Source organism: Accipiter gentilis, chromosome 6 (assembly GCF_929443795.1).
Source record: "Accipiter gentilis chromosome 6, bAccGen1.1, whole genome shotgun sequence".
NCBI classification, from domain to species: domain Eukaryota; kingdom Metazoa; phylum Chordata; class Aves; order Accipitriformes; family Accipitridae; genus Astur; species Astur gentilis.
The window spans coordinates 18580531-18600763 of record NC_064885.1 but is presented as its reverse complement, the minus strand read 5'-3'; the positions used below and the strand labels follow the sequence as shown (position 1 = coordinate 18600763).

Sequence of the window (20233 nt, the reverse complement as noted above, 5' to 3'; positions counted from 1 at the left end):
AGTACCTGGTTATGCACTTCTCCTGTTCTTATTACCTTGCAGTTTTCCCTGCCTTCTCACTGTTTTCTAACCTCTCTAGCCATAATCATCCACGTGTCTACTAATGTACTATTTACTTACAAGAGCAGGCATCAGAGGTGGAAAGAGGTACTCCCTGATGAATGCTGTATTTAGTACTACAGGGTGTCTAAATTTAATGTTTGTTGTCTTTGTTTTACCTCTCTTGTTGCAGGCTGGAATAAGTCCATCCATCACGTCTGCTGTTGTCTTTGACATCCTACCACTGAAACTGCATCCATTTTCCCAGAGCACTCCGACAGGCTTAGACTGCGTGGGCTGGAAACAGTGCGTCTCCTCTCCTGGTGTGTACACTAGTCTTAGTTGGACATGAATTATGAGAGAATTAAGCTCTGGTTTATTGAGTATGGAAACTATGTGATAAGCATTCTAACCTATTTATGTTGAATGCTGCATCCATGTCTGAGCAGAAATCTGCTTTCGAGTTAATTCTTTCATGTGCTTTTTGTATTCTGGTTTGTTTGGTCCCTGAGCAAATAAGCAGGGTGCTGTTTAAAGGCAGCGGTCAGCTTTTTAGTGAAGAAGAGATCACTAATGGCAATGATAGTGTGCTTGATGTAGAAACATTGTGTTGTCTCATGAGAACTCTGTCTCACCTAGGATGATGTCATATATATCACACTCTTGAATTAGGTTTCTGGAGATGGAATTGACTCTCTGCCTTGTGTTTGCTGGAGAGCACTATGGTGGTATGGTGAGGTTCCTCTCAAGTTGCTAATTAGGCACTAAAGCAACTAAATGAGCCTTTAGAGGTAGAAGTTTCCTGTACTTTAAATAAATCATCTTAAAGAACAAGTATGCTGTATTTTTGAGAGTAATGTGCGTGAGGTACCATGTCTGCTTCATTTACAATGACTGACACTTTCTCAGAATTAAAATGTAAGTTGCACAGATTATTAAACAGTGAGATGTATCTTTGCCAGTTTTTTAAATTCTCCATCTGACAGTGCCTGCCCAAACACTGCAGATATCTGTATCATAGCAGTTTGGGGTAGGAGAAGAAAAGCAGACTGCAGAGGAGTTGTTTGGCAGTTAGGAATCTAGCCAGGAAAAGCCAACCACAGTTGGGTGCCAAGCTGCCATTTCTGCCTCAGAAAGTCTCTTTGTACTATCGATTAAACACTGCTGGAATTACCTGATTAAGGGACTGTAACATTATGCAAATTACATCAGAGCTGAATGGTCATAATATTTTGTCAAGCAAACTGGTTTGCTTTCTGACACTTTGTACAACTCATGCACAGAGTCATGAGGTTTGATCTGGAAATAAGAAAACAAACTACTTATTATCATAGTGTCAAGAACCCTGCCTCTGCTCTCTCAGCACTGAGGGCTTTGATCACTTGCTGTCAGAAGCATCTGGTGTTGCCCCAACACTTAGGACCAGTTCCCTGGCTGAATTAACAAAGCTGCAGCTTTACTCCTTGTAAATCCCATATGGAAACCCATCATTGTCAAGTTATCTGTACATCTCTGACATTAGCTGAAATCCCTAAGCGCCACTGTCACAGAAGTCAATTCTGAGTCACAGCTGATACAAATTTCATGATAGTTCCCAACTGGGACCTGAGGGAGTTAAAAAAATATATATGAATTTCAGAGGGTGAATAAGGGGGGGAAATGTAGATTGACCAGTTGGTAGTGCTGTGGGTGTTTATACGCTATCTAGAAATGGGGCGTGAAACCTGAGTCATCTACGATTCACACAGTGTTCCTGAAGTAGGTACAAGTGAATTTCATACTATGACCTAAACCCAGACCTCAAGAATTCCTGTGTAAATGTAGCAAAAAAAATGAAATGCAGCAGAACCCTTTTTCCACCACCAAAAACGTGCTAGTGTGGGAGAAAACTGATGAACAGAGGAAGCTCTGTAACGTTTCTACCACAGCCAACTATTAGCTGCTGCTTGTGGGCTTCATGTGAAGCATTTTGGGGGTGATGAGTGTGTGCGCGTGTCCTTCCTGTGGTACAATGTGGCTGGGAGGAAAACTGCAAATTACTGAAGCAATACTCTTAAGTTGTTGGATAAATTTTAGGACTTGTATTAATGATCCTAGCATATGCTTTAGTTATGACTAAAGACACTGGATGTGAAAGTACTGTGCAATATGCAGTGGTACTATATACTTCCATGTTGAGAATACAGGTAAAATTCTCACTCGCAAAGTCTGCACCTGGTCACCTTGTGCAGGGAATGCTGCAGAGACTGTGGGGAATGGGGTATTTCAGAGCCCTCTCTAGTTCTTCAGGTATGAAAAGATGGCTGTCATAATCCCAGCCCAAAAGGTGCCAGGCACAGCTATGAGACTTCTGTCATGCACCTATCCATTACATGAGGACAAGAGCTTAGCTGGGCACAAACTTACTATTTTAGGTGAGGCTGCCTGTTCCCAACTAGAACATACCATGAGTGCTGGGAGAAGAGCTTAATTTTAATGCTGTATCTGTTGTGCTCGTTAGGTTCTTCTGAATAGTCACTGGCACTAGAGCACTGAGACATTGTTCTCTCTACCTTTATGTCATGCTGGGACAAATGGGGCAGACTGAAACCTGTCATTTGGATATCCCAGCAGTTGGGAACAGGCATACTGTGGCGCTCTCGGTCTCTGATCAAGTTTTGCAGACTGCCTTTCTGTCACCTCTTCTGTCCAGAGCAGCCACTTGATAAAACTGTAAGGAACCAGTAGATGGCTCTAACATCTGTGAAATAAAGAGCAGCTGAGGTGGTGCTAATCTCTATATTCAGCGAAGATTGAATGAGTCTTGAGTCTCCTCTAGAGAAGTATAAAGGTTGAACATGCCAACCAACATGCGCATGCATGCACACCCCCGAGGTTAGCAAAGTTATCGGTCATGTTCAAATATCAGGAATGCTTAAACACTTTGGAAGGACCTTCTTGGCTGCACCATACACTTTGGCAGGTAGTATTGATGAATATCAAGTCTCTTTCCCCTTTAGTTGTCTGGTTATGCCTATGTCTTTGTTTCTACCTTGCAGTATGTATCTGTTCCTTACCGCCTGGTTTACTGCAGTGTTTGAATAGACTGAGCTAGAGTGAAAGACCAGTGTAGGAAACAAGTCACTTCCTAATGTAGATATGGGAATGTGTTTGTGCTTTGTGGCAGCCTCTGAAGATCTTGAGAGACCATTTGACTGAGGAATCTCCCCAGGAAAGGGGTGAGAGGGAAGGGCTCAAAACATACCGGAGCTAGCAGTGGTAGGATAACAAGGCTTCGGGTTAAAGCAGCGGATGAGCATGTTTGTCTTTAGGCTATCTTGCCTATCCTCGCCTTCCCCATCTTTCTCCTGAGTCTGAGATCTGTTTATTTGTAACCTGAAGACATTGCATGAAATTGGGGATGTTGCTGGGGAGCTGTTTGATGGACAGTGGATGCAGCTGTGAGAATGTACCTACAACGGGGCTGAAGCTAGGACATGAGCAGTTCTGGGCATGGGAGCTACTAGACCACAGGTCTAGAACAGAGGGAAGTTTCTGGGGACGTGGTGCCATCTCTGAGCTTTTCCATAGGGACTTTTCTGCAAGAGACAATCACAAGGTGACACAGTGACAGACAGACACAGGTAATTGTCTGAGAGTTGGAGGTGTAGTTCCTTGAAATCCCTGCTCTTGCTGTTATCTGTGCTTCTTAGCTAGAGACTTTTCTATTTTTGTGCTTGCCCTTGTTACTTTCTCCTAGATGTTTCCCCCATGCTACGTCTTAGAAAATCTGTGAGACTTCTGGATAGGGCCACACATATAACCATAAACCTTCAAGGTTTGTCATATCCTCATAGAGGAAGAAACTTGTAACTGGTGTATTACAAGATCAGGTTTGTAGCTGTGCTTTAACAGATCTTAAACCTGTATTATTTAAAATCATTATTTAAATGCAGACTGAATCTTTTTGGCAATTTTCCCTGTGTCTTGTCAGATTTAAACAGCTTAAGATCTTTTAATTTCCTGCTATCAGATATGTGCAAGAGTTGCCCTGGAGTTCCACCACAGTGCTGGTGTTGGTCATGCCAACCAAAGAGGCATGAATTCATTCTGACTGATGTGTACTGATGATGAACATACTGGTGGCCTTGGAAATCTTGCATAAGCAATAAGAATAGGCAAACCAAGTTCTCAAAATCTGAATCTTTTGTGTATAGTCTAGAAAAGTGACCACTTAGTGATACTGAGTTATCCTCAGGCCTCACTGATTTAGCAGAAAGTATTTCTCAGAGGCAAAGGGACTGTTTGTTTACTCAACATCATGTGGTCAACTTTCATCTTCTTTTCCCAGCTATAGATGGGCTGTTAAGCTCATGCTTGGCAACAGTTAATGTGAAGATGTTTGACAGCCACTGGAGAAATCTATTCAAGAGGGAAAATATTAGCTTAATAACAGGACTTCATTATGTCTTATAAATATTTAGCAGTCCTGTAGTACAGCAAAATAACAAGCTGAACTATTTGTTCCATTTTTTGTCATTTTAGTTCTTGAAGGGACACAGAAAAAAGTGGTATGCAAGTCCTCAGAAGTGTATCATTGTATCTGTAGCATGAAATGTCCATTCATCCTCATTAACCCATGGAAGTACCAATGAATTTAAGTGGCTAAAAAGTAATCGTGTTGTCTACCATATTTTTTACTTTGTCTCTGAATCACAGACAGATTAGACCCACTATGTCGATCTCGATTCTGTTTAACCACAGCCACAAATATTTGTGCTCTGTGACGACTCTGATAACATGTGCTCACTCAAAGATTTTCATGCAACCTTAAAAGTTGGGCCAAGCAATGGCTGAGTTCCTGAAAATTTGTCTTAGCAGGTTGAGTGGGATTGTATGTATTAGCTACTAAGGTGAAAGATAAAGCATACCAATAAAAACTTTCCATGGGGCAAAGAGTGAAAAAGAAGATCCTAGCAAATCCTGAATGATTCTGGCAATCGCTGCTCAAAGCTATGAGGCTACAGGAGAACTCAATAGAGACTAAAAGAATCCAGCAGATATTTAGGATCAGGCTGTCCAAGGCTTAGGCTAGCTTGACTACCTTGATCAGGCTGCACAGTGAGACCCTTAATCTGTAGTTGGAGTCAGCTGCTCCTACAGCTTTAGCTAACTTCTCTCTCTAGTGTCACAGAAGAAAATCTTTACGTAGATTTAACAAAAACAAACAAAAAACTGTAGTCAGGTGGAACCTGTCTATGATGGGTTGCAGTTTTGAACTCTGATATAATATTGTGCTTTCCCCAACCTGGCTTTGTAGTATTTTTCCTTTCTTTCCATTCTATTAGAAAATGCCTATCCAGTACATACATATAATATGCATACCTCTGTAGCACCTTCAGCTAGGACTACAGCACTATTGTCTCTGGCACTGAATAAACATCTTTTGGTATTTGCCAAGAGCATTCAGTCCAGGGAGTGAGTGGGAGGGTTAGCAAAGGAACAGATGGAGTGATTTAAGCAGGTTGAGATCTCCCAGGCAAGGGCAGTTGCTACAGACCCTCTGTAAATAATGTTGGGTTTAGTAGTTCAGTCAAGGAGAGATACAGGTATGTGGAGTTTCCTTACTTCTCATGTGTGAAGCATGGATTTCAAGGAGCAGGGATAGGATAATTAGGACTGAACTGTATCGTCTCCTTAGCACCTTTTGTCTCTGAAGACCTGCACTGTCCCTTCCTCTTCTAAATGCCCTGTGCTCCACATCCACAGAACAACTGGATTCATCTTTGTTGTTAATGCTTAAGTTGCCTTCTCTGCCATTATTATGATCAAGAAGTGTTTCCCTCCATTTGTACTTTAGTGCAGACAGTTCTAGGAGGGCCTGGAAGGACCAGATCAATGCAGAAGAGGGGTTCTACTGCACTCAAATTGAGAACACATTTCCATTTCTGTATTGGGAGGCATTAGAGGAAGTTATTTTGGTCCAAGTAGCTACATTCAGAAGATAATTGAAGGAATTTTTTTGTTATGGGTCACTGTAGAAATGTTATTTTTGCTACTACTGCAGAGACGTTTCTTGTAAAAAGTAGCTGAAATATTTAAAAACTCAAAAGTTGATTCACATTGTTGGATGCTTTGTAGTAACCTGCAGTAATGGAGGGCAAAGATTTTTTTCTTTTAGGAAGTACTTAGTAAAACAGAAGTCTTACTGAAATAAAATAACCCAGCTATTGCACAGATAGTGAGGCAAAGTCAAAGGGGTCTCTGTCAGAACAGGCTGTGATGGCTATATGGTAACGTGGCTTTGTTTACTTTGGACAGAATTACCTTACCCAGAAATATAAACCAAGCATTTTCAATTCCTGTGTGAAATTAAGCTCCTAGTTTTGGGTTTGGGTGCCTAGACACCGAGTCACTTAGTAAATGGTAGGGGCAGTTTTGATATTTCCCAGCATGCTCCTTTGTGTCCCACCTATGGGCAGCTGTCACCCTCCTACCTGTGCTAGTGGATCTGAGCTCCTCATTTACTTCAGTCCAAACCCCTAGTTACAGAGTCTCACCTGACTAACTTTGAGTTGACCTGGATAATCTCACACTGAAGCGACCTAGTTCTGGTTTTACACTTACTCTGGTAACTAGCATAAGAAGTTTTATAATGTTTTCTGCTGCACATGGTACAAGCCATGTGACTACTTTTAAATTATTTTGATAGTTTGACAAATCTGTCATTGTAAGGCAGGTGTTTTAGCAGAGTGTCAGTCCAGAAATGTCCTTTATCATAAAACTTCTGTGGTATCTCAAAGCTGTTGTTAAACAGTACAGGTATTTCTGCATTCTCAGGAAACTAGTATTCTTTCAAAATTTTTTTTTATAGGGACACACTGAATCACATGTTAGGTAATGAGAATATAAAACTTTCTAATTAAAAAGTAGTTGGTGATGATGTTTCACTTGACTGAGGTCTCTTACAAAGATCACACTGAAATAGGGACCATCTCAGGTCTACACTCTGGGAGTGGATGCTAAATGATTTTTCAAAGCTCCCAGCTGCAACCTCCGCAAATCTCAATCTGTGTTTTTCTGGCTTTGATTTCATTTTGAATTCTTTTTCTGAGGGCTTACAAAAATAGTTTTTTAATAGCAGCAGCCGCAGCCAGTTCTAAACATGATTAGTTTATATGTTAAGTCCTTTCTGAGTTCTCGGGGGAAGCAGATAACACAAGGTCTCTCTCACTTGGGCTTTTTTAAAATGCATGAAATGCTACTATTCCCACTTATTTATTTTTAATGTGACAGTTCTGCTAAATTAGGAGGAAAGATCTCTGTCCCACTCTTGCTTTTTTAATGCCTTAAAATTGGCTTTAATAAAAATCATCTGCTAGAAGCTGCAGCTGAGAGCATTTGAGCTGCCACAGAGGGAGCCTCCTTAGTGGACCCCTATGATGTCAGGATGCATCGAGACAAGCAGAGAGGAGGATAGGAATCCAGCTCAGTCCTCAGACAGCGCTGCCAGGTACCACTGCCCTGGGAGCCGCTACAGAGCGCTTTGCTAATTTCCTCCCACAGCAGAGCAGAGCCCCTGGCTCTCCCCCTTACCTGCCTGCATGAGGACCCAGCAGTGCCCCAGTGAGTCCAGTGGGGCACACAGTGGAGAAAACTGCTGTAGCAGTGGAAGCTCAGGGCTATCACCAGGTTCGGATTCAGACAGCAGTGGGGTGGTGTGTGGTGGTGGTGGGATGAGAGGTGTCCTGTCCAGATACTGGAGCTTGGAGAGCCTTCACTCTGCCACAGGTAAGGGACTTTTTTTTTTTTTTTTAAACTGCTCTGTGATATTGCACTGACCTTGAGAAACCAAATCAAGCCTTCTGGAAAAAGTATATAATTTCGAAATGCAGTCTCTTAGTCATGAGAAATAACTAAAACATTCAGTGTTTGCTAGTTGTACCCCCTGCAGACTTACAACTAAAACAAAATTACATAGACCCTTAGTATACTTCTTAAGTCAGAAGGCAAGAAATAGGTTCTTAATAGCATTGGAAACAGTGCTTAGGCTTCTACCTGATGAAAGCTGCCCTTTCCTTTTGGAACAGCCTTTCTTATTTCAGCTTGATTATATAGACCCCAATGTTAGAGCTGATATTTCTCTGCGTAAATTCCAGAGTAGAGTATTGCTGCCTTTAGAAAATGTCTAAGCGAGGTGCTGCGCAGCAGTTGAGGGCTAGGTAGGTTTGTACTGTTGTGTACTGAAAGAGGGAAAGGCAGTTCCCTGAGCCAGCTGCTCAAGTTCGGTTTTCTTATCTTTCGTTCTCAAAAAGGAATTAACCTTTTTGAACCAGAGAATTTGGAGGCATGTTCATATAGCTTGGATCTGCTCTGGCTCCGCTTGCCTGGCATTCTAGTTTTCAGTCACTGATGTGCCTATTTAGGGTTTGGATGTTTGAACTGCAAGCATGGGAAAGAAGCTTTCTCATTCCCAACTGATACTAGCAAAGGAGTCTGGCAATGATTTTAATGGCCAGTGACTGCTGCTCTGTTCAGTTTGTTTCTTGACTGCTGCTGTTTAGAGAGATTTTTAGCAGAGCTGCAGCAAATTAGTTCTTCTCTTAGATAAATTCAGACAAGTGCCTTCAAGGCCACCCGTGACTGCCATTTCCTTAGTGAAAATACTCAGTGCTACCAGCTAGAGGCAAGGCTTGGGAAGAATTTTAGGTGTAGTTCTGTGTAATCTGCTTTAGTTGCATATACTTTTAATTATTGAAAGGTCTTTTAATTCCATCTACTACTGTAGATTTGGGGCTGTTTAATAAAATCTCTGTTGCAGCTCTAGGGTCCTCTGTGAAGTGAGAGTAACTGCACTGTCATATGGGGAAGGACCACAGCAGAGCAGCCAGCCTATCTGACTTTCCAACCTATGCACCAGACCTGCTAGGTGGCCAAAAACCCACTAAATACCTACAGTGTGTCCTGAGAGTCCAGGGACAGGAAAAAAGGCTCAGGGTGAGATCAGGCCATTGGTGTTCCATTGTGGGCAAAGATCTGGGCTGCAAATGCAAGGGGATGCAATTCTGCATCTTAGTAGTATCTGTTGGCTCATTTTCGCCTGTAACTGGGAATGCAAATAATCCCCTGCATAGCTCTGACGTTGGCATAAAGTAACTTTGGCACAGTATTCTTTTTCAAACTACTACTCAAAGTGTTGCACGTGGGGCAGTATTGGTGGTTCAGTCCCCTCTGTCGTAGAGGATTTGCTGTCAGGTGACTTCCATGAATGCTTTCTTGGGCTTAATCAGGTCAGTTGATACAAATGATGTACAGTGATAAAAAAGAAGTAAGGTTAATAGCAAAAGCAAACTTTGAAGCTAAGTTTCTTTTTCTAAATGCTCTTTCCTTTCCACAATATTCTTGTTCCAAAGGCTGTGAGGCATGGTGTCATTTCGTGGATGCTGTGTGCATTTAGCAGGAAATGCAGAGGTGAGAGGAAATAAAATAGAAGAAGGTATGGAGACAGACTGAAGACAGGGAGAAACCAAATTAAGTTTCATAATTACAGTATTGACATATCAATACAATGATAAAAACAGGTCACTGCACTTCAGGCTCCTTGCTGCCTCAAAATAGTTGGTAAGTGTCTTCTCACGTGCAAAATATGTCTGAGAAGTTTGCCTCTAACTACTAACAAAATTCAGGTCAGAATTAGGACTAAACCTTGAGAGCAATGCATCTCCCAGAAGAATTTATTTTGCTTTGGTTCTGCTCTATCAGCGTTCTTCTTTGGATTAAACTAAGGCAGCTGTGGTAGGAGAACTACACCTGCCATCAATGCCAGTTCGCTGTTAGAGGAGTAAGGCAGGATTTCCTTAAGGCATCTGCTAAATAGCATTTTTGAGTGGTAGAATTTAATCCACTGCTTAAACAAAAAAAACAGCAGGAGCAATAGCAGCTGGCAGTGCACAAGCGTAGTGGTAACTAGAATGCATGGCAATGTCCTCACCTTGGAGGTGCAGGGAGTCTCCAGCATCTTGGCATGTGTCACATCAAGAAGTCAGGGGAAAAAAAGTACGAACTGTGTGGAAACATTATGAACGGCCCGATGGTGCATTAAAAAAGGGCTGGAAGATGAGTCAGTCTCTTTCTCTGTTTTAAAGGGATTCTGCATTTCCAGTAGAGTCCTTAAGGCTGGGTAGGTGGACTTGGCAGATGGGATTTTGCTTTTCAGCTCCCAGTGCGCACATAAACTTCTCTATAGAGATCTTCATACTGAGTCTGTTGCTGTCAAAGACTTCAGAGAAGATTAGCAAGAAACCATATTTAAGTGACTGAAAAGTGGAGGTGAAAGGTCTTCAGTACAATTGGAATGCAGCAGTTTGAGTTTCTCTTACAGAATTTAGATTTCAAAAGAGTGAAAAGACAGATGTGTATGTATCTTTACACATGTATATATTTGACAACATGTGATTTCAGAAATACGAATTGACATCCCCGATGTAGAAAAGACATTTAGCGTTTTCCCAGGTTCACAAGGGGAAAAAGCTGTCTTCAGTTAATAATCTTCCTCTGCAATCAGTAATGAGGTATGATTCCTTTTGTTTTGGAGTTGACTTTCTTGTAATATATTGATCAAGAGGGGAAGTTAAATGTGATACAGAATTGAAAGAAGAAAGACCCGTTGTTACAGCAAAAACTTCTGTGCAAATGCTATTTGAAAAACCTATGCAGAAAACATAGTTTAGACTTGTATGAAGTGAAAAATTCTGTTTCTTATATCAGTCCATGGCATTTTTGGTCTAAATGTCAATATACATTACATTACATGAGGAGGTCCTTCTCCCTGAGGCTAAAAGGAATGCTTTCCATCTGAGGATGCCAGAGGACTTCATAAACATCAATAACCCTCACAGAGGGCCTGAGAGGCATTCAAAGTTTGATTTTTAGGCTAGAAAAAGAGGTACATGTAGTTTGATACTTGGATAGTAGCCTTGCTATTTTTAAATACTTATGAGCAATTTCCAGATATTTGGCCGGTGCAGCACTCCAGTGAGAAAATGACTGGGAGCTGGGGTTGCTCAGCAATTCTGAAAATCAGGCCTGAAGTATCTCAGCTGCACAAAAAGATGTGAGGCATCCAAATTAAAGGTCAGTGGTGATAGTATGGGCACTCTAATCCTGGTTTCCTAGGCAAGGCTTCGTATCCCAGGCTCATGTTGCCTGTATGCCATTCATCACTTTTGTATAGCTCTACTGAAAAGTTTGTTTCCTTTAGAACATTTCCAGACTCAAGCTTGAGAGTAGGTCTGCTTTTCCAACTCCTTTGTTGCAGGTCCAGTCCCGACCTCATTAATACTTGTGTTTATTCTTTTGCTTGTCCAAGTCGGGAAGGAATAGAAGAGCAAAGAAAGGTAGGGACAAAGGGGAAATCACAACTTGGTGGACTAGCGGTTGTCATAGTTTCCCAAAGAGATCCTCTGTGTATTTGTGCATATGTAGCAATTTAATTGTACAGACTACACTTCAGTGCACCTCTGCACAGTTTTGTGGCTCCTAAGATGCAGATATGTTCATCTACCAACCTTGGGAATAAGGCCTTTAAACAAACAAGAAAACACAGAGTATGTGTGGGGAGTTTGGGATTTTTTTTTCCATTCAGAGCTTAAAAAACCCAACCCAACACTTTTTTTTATTTTAGAAAGGTTTTTTCAAGCCATTCATTTCATTATTGTGGCTGATGAAGGAGCCAGTCATAGAGCTGTGGCAAATGTTTTGCATCTTGTTTGGTGAGAGATTTTCTTTTGAGTTCTTTTTTTTTCCTCCTCCTTCCCCTAGCCCTGCCTTTTTCATACTGATGTCTGCAGCTGTGTTCATGGACTGCAGTGCATAATTCCACTGACCCTTCTTTCTCTAGGGTCACATAGTCAGCAGGAGTTAGAGGTCACAAAACAGGAGACTGATTTAAGGTTCAAAGTGTTTCAGAATGCTTCCAAAAGAGAGTGGGAGGAAAAAAAAAAAAGTTAGTGCCTCAAAGCATACACTATAGCATGTTGATGTTACGTTTCACCCTTGACTTGGCAAATTGTGAGCTAGGATGTTTCAGCTGGATTCATTGATTGCATTGTAGCATGTCCTATGTGTTCTCCCCCTCATATATTTCCTGCGTTACATGCCAGAATAACTTCCACTCATCTTCTGAACAATTAATCAATGAATTAAAAATAAAAACCAAAACAAAAGACCACCACCACCAAAACAAAACCCCCAACAATCCATGCTAAATTAACTTTGATTTTTCTCTCTATGTGGATTCATTTGTAAAGGTGATTAACACAGTTAGATAAACCTAAGGGAGATCCTGAACTTTTGAGGAAGAATTACAAGATCAACATCTCTTGGCTGAACTAATGAGCTGCCCTAAAACTTAAGTAAAGATTTCTTATTTGAAAATGCATCTTCCTGTTGAGTGTTGCTGAACTGTGACTTGGCATCACACTCAAATAGTGAGGGCATCTGCATTAATAGTGGTTGAGTTCATTCTAGTGAATGCAACCTCAGTAAATGCTAAGTGTATGTAAACCAGGCCACCTAACACATTTAGTACACTTAAAGAAATGTTTTTTTTCAGTGCAAAATATCCTCTAGCATCATGCTTTTCCATAAAAAGGAATAGAATTAACTTAGGTAGAAAAGTCTAATCATGTTTCTGTACCTCTGTTTGCAACAGAACTAGATTTTGTAAGTTCAGCTACTCTGTAGTTCTAATTACATTTTAATGTGTGTGTGGGGGGGCTGTTACTTGACTTTCCCTTGAGATTTTTTTTGTCTTGTTTTAAAAGGAGTAAATGCTTATTCTCATCCCATCCCCATGAGGCACAGATTACCACCTGTGCCTACCAAAAGATAGACATTCCTATCTTTGCTGATGCTGTGTTTGCAGGGGGTGGAAAGGTAAATCTTTGGGACCACTGTCTATGATGCTTCCGCAGGTGTACAGCCTGTTCAGGTACACCATATTCATTCTTTTCCTTCTTCGCTTTCAAAACAACTCCCATGAAGAACATCTAGGTTGTGATTACTATTCCCTTTGCTGAGGAATATGGCATCTTCTAAGGCTGTAGTTCCTCAAAGATTCAGTTACCTTTAGAATAGCGTTTCAGGCCAATACTTCTTTCAGGTATATCCATGCTTCACTTGCTGTTATTTTTCTAGATGGAAGTGAAACAGCTTTAAGCCACTTGATTTGGAAGCTACCAGCATTGCAGCTCTTGCAGCAGGAAACTTGTATAGTCCAGGAGAGTAAATGGAAGGGGAATGAGGTGGTACCATGATGTCTACCTGACCCTTCCTTTGGGTAGACATGCAAAGGCTTGGAGTAACTGTTGAATGTGCCTGTTCATTTGGGTTATCCTGGACCTACTTCATGTAGGTAAAAAAAGCAGTGAAAAAATAGGTTATAATGTGCTGGCAAAGAATGTGTGTGCCCAACTGTCGTGAATAATTTGTATAACTTTTGCCTACACGTCATGAAGCTTCACTATTACTGCTTAACAGTTAGTTAGTGATTCAAAGAAATTAACTCAATAGTTTGATTAACTATTAAGTAGGTATTCTTTATTGGTGGCGCTGGATGCACGGGGGATAGCTCCACCTATCGTGCACACCATCGGGTCTAATTGTGCAGGTTAAGTACACGTTCTACATACGTATCCACTAGATTTCCAAGAAATGTTATACATATTCATTAGTTTTCTGGGAAACTATTAGCATATGCAAATGTCCTTTACACAGGCACATTGAAGGTCTCTGGTGGTCTTCACGAGTCCTCTGGTGGTCTTCCATAGTCTTCCTCACTTGTCCGCTATTTGACCCTCCTCAGGTGATTCTGCGCAGTATGGTCTTTTACATGTTTTGATACATCAATGTTTGTTACTGCTCTTATTATCTAAGTTTTCATTAGTGGTGTAGAACCATATAGTTAGTTTAAGCTAAATTATCTACAAGGACGAGAACAAAGACAGGAGTTCTTATCTTTTCTGGCCCTATCTATTCAAGCAAGGCCTCTACTTGTGCCTTCTCGACAAGATCGTAAATTCATCAAACATTTAATTAAGTTTTGTGATTGTTCATGGTTCCTTCTTGCTCATCACTCCCAAGTACCAGTCTCTGACAGGCTTAATCCTTGACAAACACCAGTCTTTGGTATGTAAAGTTACAGAGACACAATCATTAAGCAATTCGCAGTTCGTTCTCTATATCTTTAGGTTAAACAATATAGGTAGTATCATGCATTTTCTTTGCCATGGGGATGTATCCTTTAGTTTACTAAGCTTGTCTGTAACTAAGCTTATTCCCTATTAAGGTCTTATTCTCCAATTCATCTGAATCATGAAAAGTATCTTTGAAGGTTTAGAGAAATATAGCCCTCTTCTGAGGGTCAGTAATTATCTGCGGAGGTTTCTAATTTAATTAGAAAACCTGCCTCATCTCAAAACTTTTGTAGTTTGAGGTTTGTTAAACCAACTAACTAGTTCAGTAGTTTGCTTAAAAGTGCTAGGGACAAGCTGGGTGCACTACACTGCACAGGATACTATTCTTCTAAGCAAGCCCAAAGTCTGAAGGTGAGCTGTCGTCTTGAGTACTGAATACCTTCAGTGGCTGTGCCATTGAAACAAAGGTGCTGTTAAAAGTGGTGTGTCTGCACATGAAAGCAAGACACTAGCTTGTGAGTAAACTGATAGGACTATAGTTTGCACCTGGTTAACTGTCTTGGATTACATTGTGTGAACATACAAGCTTGGCAGCTGTCACTACAAATATACCTCAGGGTATATTTGCCTAAACAGGTATAGAGTTTTGCTGTTATTATTCTCAATCCCTTCTAATCAAGGAGCAAGAGATTCCCTGAACGATGATGTTAGCTCATAAGAGCTCAAGTAACTTTTTTTTTTTTTTTTTTTTTTTTTTTTTTTTTGCCATGAAGTACAGACAAAAAGTTATTGCTTTACTAGAGGAATTGAGCCATTTCCAAGTTGTGCTATATCCCAGGGACTACTTATGGAAGCTCTGGTGCATCAGCCCCACATGCAGGCCAATTTCTGTATTCTGTGGCCTCCCAGCATGATGTAGGCTGACAAGTGGTAGTAGAACAGGAGATAATTCATGTGTCAAAGGTAACTAAGAATGCAAAGAAATAAAATCCTAACTGGTTGTTTTGAATGTCCTTCTTGTTCTTACTCTGTTGAATTATCTTTTTATCTCATATTTGAGCGCATGTGTATATATACAGTTGTTCACTGGTTAAGCTTAGAATATTCCACATGCTTATTATCAAAACTGTCTGTAAGGTTTCTTGAAAACAAGCATTTCTAGATTTGGGCTCTAAATTTATCTGCTGATGGATAAAGATAAGGTTTCTTTCAAAACCATTCTTAAGAGATTTAATAAATTCCTAAATAATCATTTGAAATCCATTGCAAATGTATTGTGAAGATATTTGGTACCCTCCCATTGTATTGGAAGGTAAATTACATGTCAGTATTTATAAAATAACTTGAAAAAGAAGTTTTTGTGTCAGGAACATCAGGAAAATGCAGAGCTTTTTTTTAAAATAAAAAATCATTCAACAGGAAACTTTACAGTGGTGTTGTAGACTAAATAAAGATAAAACTGGCTATGTTTTCATAACATCTGGCAGAGGCTTATTTCTATGTGGGAGTGAAATAGCAAGAGTTTCCCTTTTGGCCAATGGATATAGTTTCCATGATGTAGCTTTGAGTTAGCCTCTTTTTTATTGAAGCATGTCCTTAAAAAGGCGGGCAAAAAGAAGATGTGCTAGGAGGTGCAATATTAACACCAAATGGTCTGTTTTAATGGGTAGGATTAAGCTATCTATGCTCTCCCTCTGCCAATGAAATCTTTCCATGCCAGGTGTTAAAAGCCATCAGCTAAGCATGAGCCAAGATCACTACTTAAATGCACATGCAGAAAGACACACCTGACATTTAGAAACTGCAGTTCATAGATTCTTTTAGGAAGAAAAGGAAGACTACAAACAGTGTGTATGCACTAATTGGACATGGCTCCCTGTTCTCAGAGCTGTCATTAAGGTTATTCCTTGCAGTGATCTTTAGAAAAATCAAGGTGTATATAAATTTGAAGGAGGAAAAGCTGTCTACATAATTATTGAATTTAGAAAAAAAAAAAAAAAAAAAAAAAGCTGTTTGGGAATGGGGTGTTCAGCTGTAGCAATAAAGTGCAGCATGCAGTGGGAATCAGTCTCATCTGCTGAACAGGTGCACCCCAAGGGCTGCTGGAGCTTTTTCTGTTGTGTGACTTCCATTGCTGTCTCTCAGGCAACTTACCATTATATTCCGTTATACTGTATAGTCTGGGCACAGTGTGGCTGTAAGGCTTAAGAGAATCACACAAGTCAGCAACCCTGTTCAGTGCTGTGTGCTAAAGTGGTCAGTTCAGCATTCATCTGAAAAATACACGCCTGCAGTGTTCAGACCTGACCTCGGTTTCATTTGTGAAGTATCTGCAATTGGAAGATTACAGCAGGATGCTGAAGGCAGGAGTATGGTCCAAGAGTAAGGCACTCTGAGCTCCGGGCCTAGGTTTTATAGTCCTACAGCAGGCAAAACTGCTCACATCATTCTTGTGCAGATTTTGTTGTATGGATACATTCAAAGTGTCTCAGTTTCTGACATTACAGACTGACCTGGAAAAGAAAATAATAGCATGAATTCTGGAGCTTTTGTTTGAAGCACTGAGTAGGTTCTCAGTTGGCTCAGTTCCTGCTGACTTGCCTGGTGCTCTGGCAGGAGGGCACCCTCCCTGAGCAGAGCTGCATGTCAGCTTGAGGTCACTGATGGTACATCCTGCTCAAGGCAAAAACCTACCCTGCATGCCTGAAAGAAGCTTTGACAATAAACCTTTTAAGAGAGTTTATTATGAAAACACAGCATTACTAATACCCTGAAAACAGTGGATTTGGATCAATTTGAAATGTGGCATTCTTATTAGCCTTAAGAGCCCCAATAAATTAAAAATATGCAGAAACCATCTGTACTGAAACTTGTTGATTGGATCTGTCAGCTCTTTAGAGTGAGCAAAATCATTTATTTTGGGCTATTTTTGGTTCCAATTGTGAGCTTCACCACAATCTCTCTACTGCGGTAAATTTAGGGCCTGGCAGTCCTATTTCATGCTGGCTTAATGTCAGTACTCTCCATAGGCTGAATTCTGGGGGTTTGGTCAAGCTTTCTCCTATGCATCTGTGGTCACAGTTGGTGGTATAATGCTCACCTGTGTTCATGCTGCTTTTTCTGGCTCATGTGAGAGCATGCACTAGGCAGCTGGGACTTCTGCTTGGCCCCCAAGTACCACTTGACAATCATTTCTAAGCCACTGGAGGAAGTCTCCAAAGTGACTGTATGTAGGACAGCTTACACATCTTTCAGACAGCCACTTGTGATGGTCTGCTCTAGGTAACTCCTCTGATCTGGAGAACTTAGCTTTCTGAAGAAAAACAGTATACTTCCACGGGTAAGATAAGTGTCGCAGCTTTTCAAGCCTGTGACTTGACACTTGAATAGAATTGTTTAAAAATCCACTGAATTAATAATGGCCAGGTCATTAGTTTTGACTCATCTACATCATTCTTGATGTCTCTGAAATCATAAATATAGATGAGTGTGAGCACTGCTGGGTGAATTCCTGAAAGACTGCTTGGCCAAATACAAGGGTTTTTTTCTGAATAAAGATGGGGACTGCAGTCTGGCATTCTGCCTTCCTCTCAGGCGCTGCCTTTCCTTTTCTCAGTTTTCATTTTTGAGAAGGGCATCTTGATTGCAAAGATTTTTTCCAGTCCCAATAAAAATAAAAGATGAGGATGACTTCTGGTTTTTATGGGAATATAGTGCAAATACAGTGAAGAATAGGATCGTTCTGACCACTTGTCAGAGGACTTGTCACCTATTTTTATGCTTTACACATCTATTAGGGTGTTCACTGATGTGCAGTGACACCAGTGCTTTAACTTTGCAGCCGACTGACCCAGCTCCTTTATCATACTGAACAAAGAAGGGGCAGTTCAGTCAAGCTCTCAGTGCTCAGAGGAAAATGAGTCTTGATTAAGTGCAAACTGTAAGCAGATAAGGGCAGAAGTAATCTCTTCCAGTTACTTCCCAGCCTTTATGTATGACAAAGGTTTTTAATGGCACCTTGACTTGTGTGGTTCACTGTGCTGGCAGTATTGATCCTTTTCTCTTCTCTGATCAGGCAGCATGGAGGGATGGAAGCTTCTCCCTGCACCACTGTACTTCGCAAGGAGGCTAACTTGTATGACTGATACCAATTTTCTTTAATCATGCTCTTGTTTCCAGAGTCCTGGAGAACGGAAGCATCCTCTGCGGTGGGCTGCTCCTGAAACTTTTCCTACTGTAGAAAGTTCTAGTTTTGCTTCAGGGCTTCTGAAGCAGGTCTTCCTCCCGCCCTCAATTTCGGAACGGTTTAGGCACCTCTGGAGACTGTCTAGTTCCACCCCCCTCCTCAAAACAAGGTCACCTAGAGCAGGTGGCCAGTTGAGTTTACAATATCTCCAGGAATGGAGACTCCATAATCTCTCTGGGCAACCTGTTCCAGGCTGCGACCACTCTTACAGTAAAAAAAGTTTTGTGTTTGAATAGAGCTTACTGTATTTCAGTCTGTATCCATTTCTTATTGTTCTTTTATTGGCCACAACTGAGGAGAGTCTGGTTCTGCCTTCTGCACCCCCTCCTATGAGGTATGTGTATACACATTGTTAAGATCCCCCCGAGCCTTTGCTTCTCCAGGCTGAAGAATCCCAGCTTTCTCAGCCTCTCTACATATGTCAGGTGCTCCAATGCCTTAATCGTATCTGGCCTGGGTCTGGAGCTACTCCAGTACATCCATATTTTCTTTGCAATCTTAGTTGCATTGATTGTCACCTGAGCCCTGGCTGAATATAAAATGCTGCGGGTTTTTGAGTCCTAACCACCTTAGTGATCATCCTTCTCCCTGTGGGTAGCAGAGCAACTGGTATCACATTTGAAGCTTCATCTGTCAAGTGCTTTCTTTGGCAAAGGAGGTAGGTAGATGATATTTTCTAAAAACATAAAGCAGAAGCAAATCTTTCCTGCCTTGGTCCTGAGGGCCAGGGTTTGCTGACTGTTGGATCACTGCATGCCTCACAAGTTGCTTCCTGTTGATCAGGTCAGCACATAATTGGAGAGGAAGCTTTGTGGAGACGAGACAGGTTGGAGTTGCTTAATTGCAGCAGATCTTGTAGTTGATGGTTCATTGGTGACACACGCCTGTGCCCAAATGGTGCCCAAAGCTCTTAAATAGTGTTTGATTCTTCTAGGCTATGAATTGCATGGTATGGGGTATTTAGTTTGTTCATGTTTGGGTTTTTTTTGTTGTTTGGTTTTGGTGGGGTTTGTTTTTTTGTTTTTGGTTGGGTTTGTTTTTTTGTTTTTGGTTGGTTTGGGGTTTTTTTGTGGCCTCTCACTGCACATTTCTGCACTTGCTAAGCACACCAGTGGGAGTTGGGAGAGTTAACATCTGATCAGTGCTGGTTTTGCTTCTCTGAGAGTAAAGTCCGACACTAGCTGTATCATGGCCTCAGGCATATGCCAGGCCAGACTGTGGTGTGCACATGAAAGGGATCCAGTTGCACAAATAGTTTATGCAAAGGTGAAGCCATGTCTGAAGTATCTCGAGAAAGCGCTCAGGCTACGTACTCCTTGATCAAGCCTTGTATGTAGTTTCTGTACTATACACACTGAGATTCATTCAGGCTCTCTATTTATAGCACTCGATAAGTAGCAAGAGGCAGAGAATGGACCTACCATATTGGACACAAGAGCCTACAGTTTCACTGCTGCAGTACTGTAATTATTAATCTCGGAAACCTATGTCAGAGGCCAGTGTGCTTTTTAGAATGAGCACTCGTGAGTAAATTCCATGGGTAACCCAGTTTAAACACTGCATCCCTCAGTTGTGAATGTCTTCCCTTGTTGCCCACCCAGCCTGTGGTGCACAAAGGGTGTCAATCTAGCTATTGTTCTTATGCAGTTCAAAGCATTACAGTCAAAACAGATCTTTCTCTTGTAAACACTGGTCTGCACTACTTGATTCTTGTCAAAGCACCTGAGGTAGCAAGACTTCAGGAGATTCTCAGGGAGAGGCTCTGGAAGTAGAT

The 20233-nt window shown here is 41.2% G+C and overlaps 1 protein-coding gene across 1 annotated transcript in view; it reads left to right on the top strand.

Annotated features, from left to right (window-relative positions):
• The window catches only part of ARHGEF4 (Rho guanine nucleotide exchange factor 4), a 185010-nt gene that overhangs the window by 69630 nt on the left and 95147 nt on the right, over positions 1-20233 (top strand). Inside the window, exon 4 of the mRNA XM_049802631.1 lies at positions 233-362. Within this exon, the coding sequence (XP_049658588.1) occupies positions 233-362 (130 nt within the window). The remainder of the gene's footprint in view (positions 1-232; positions 363-20233) is intronic.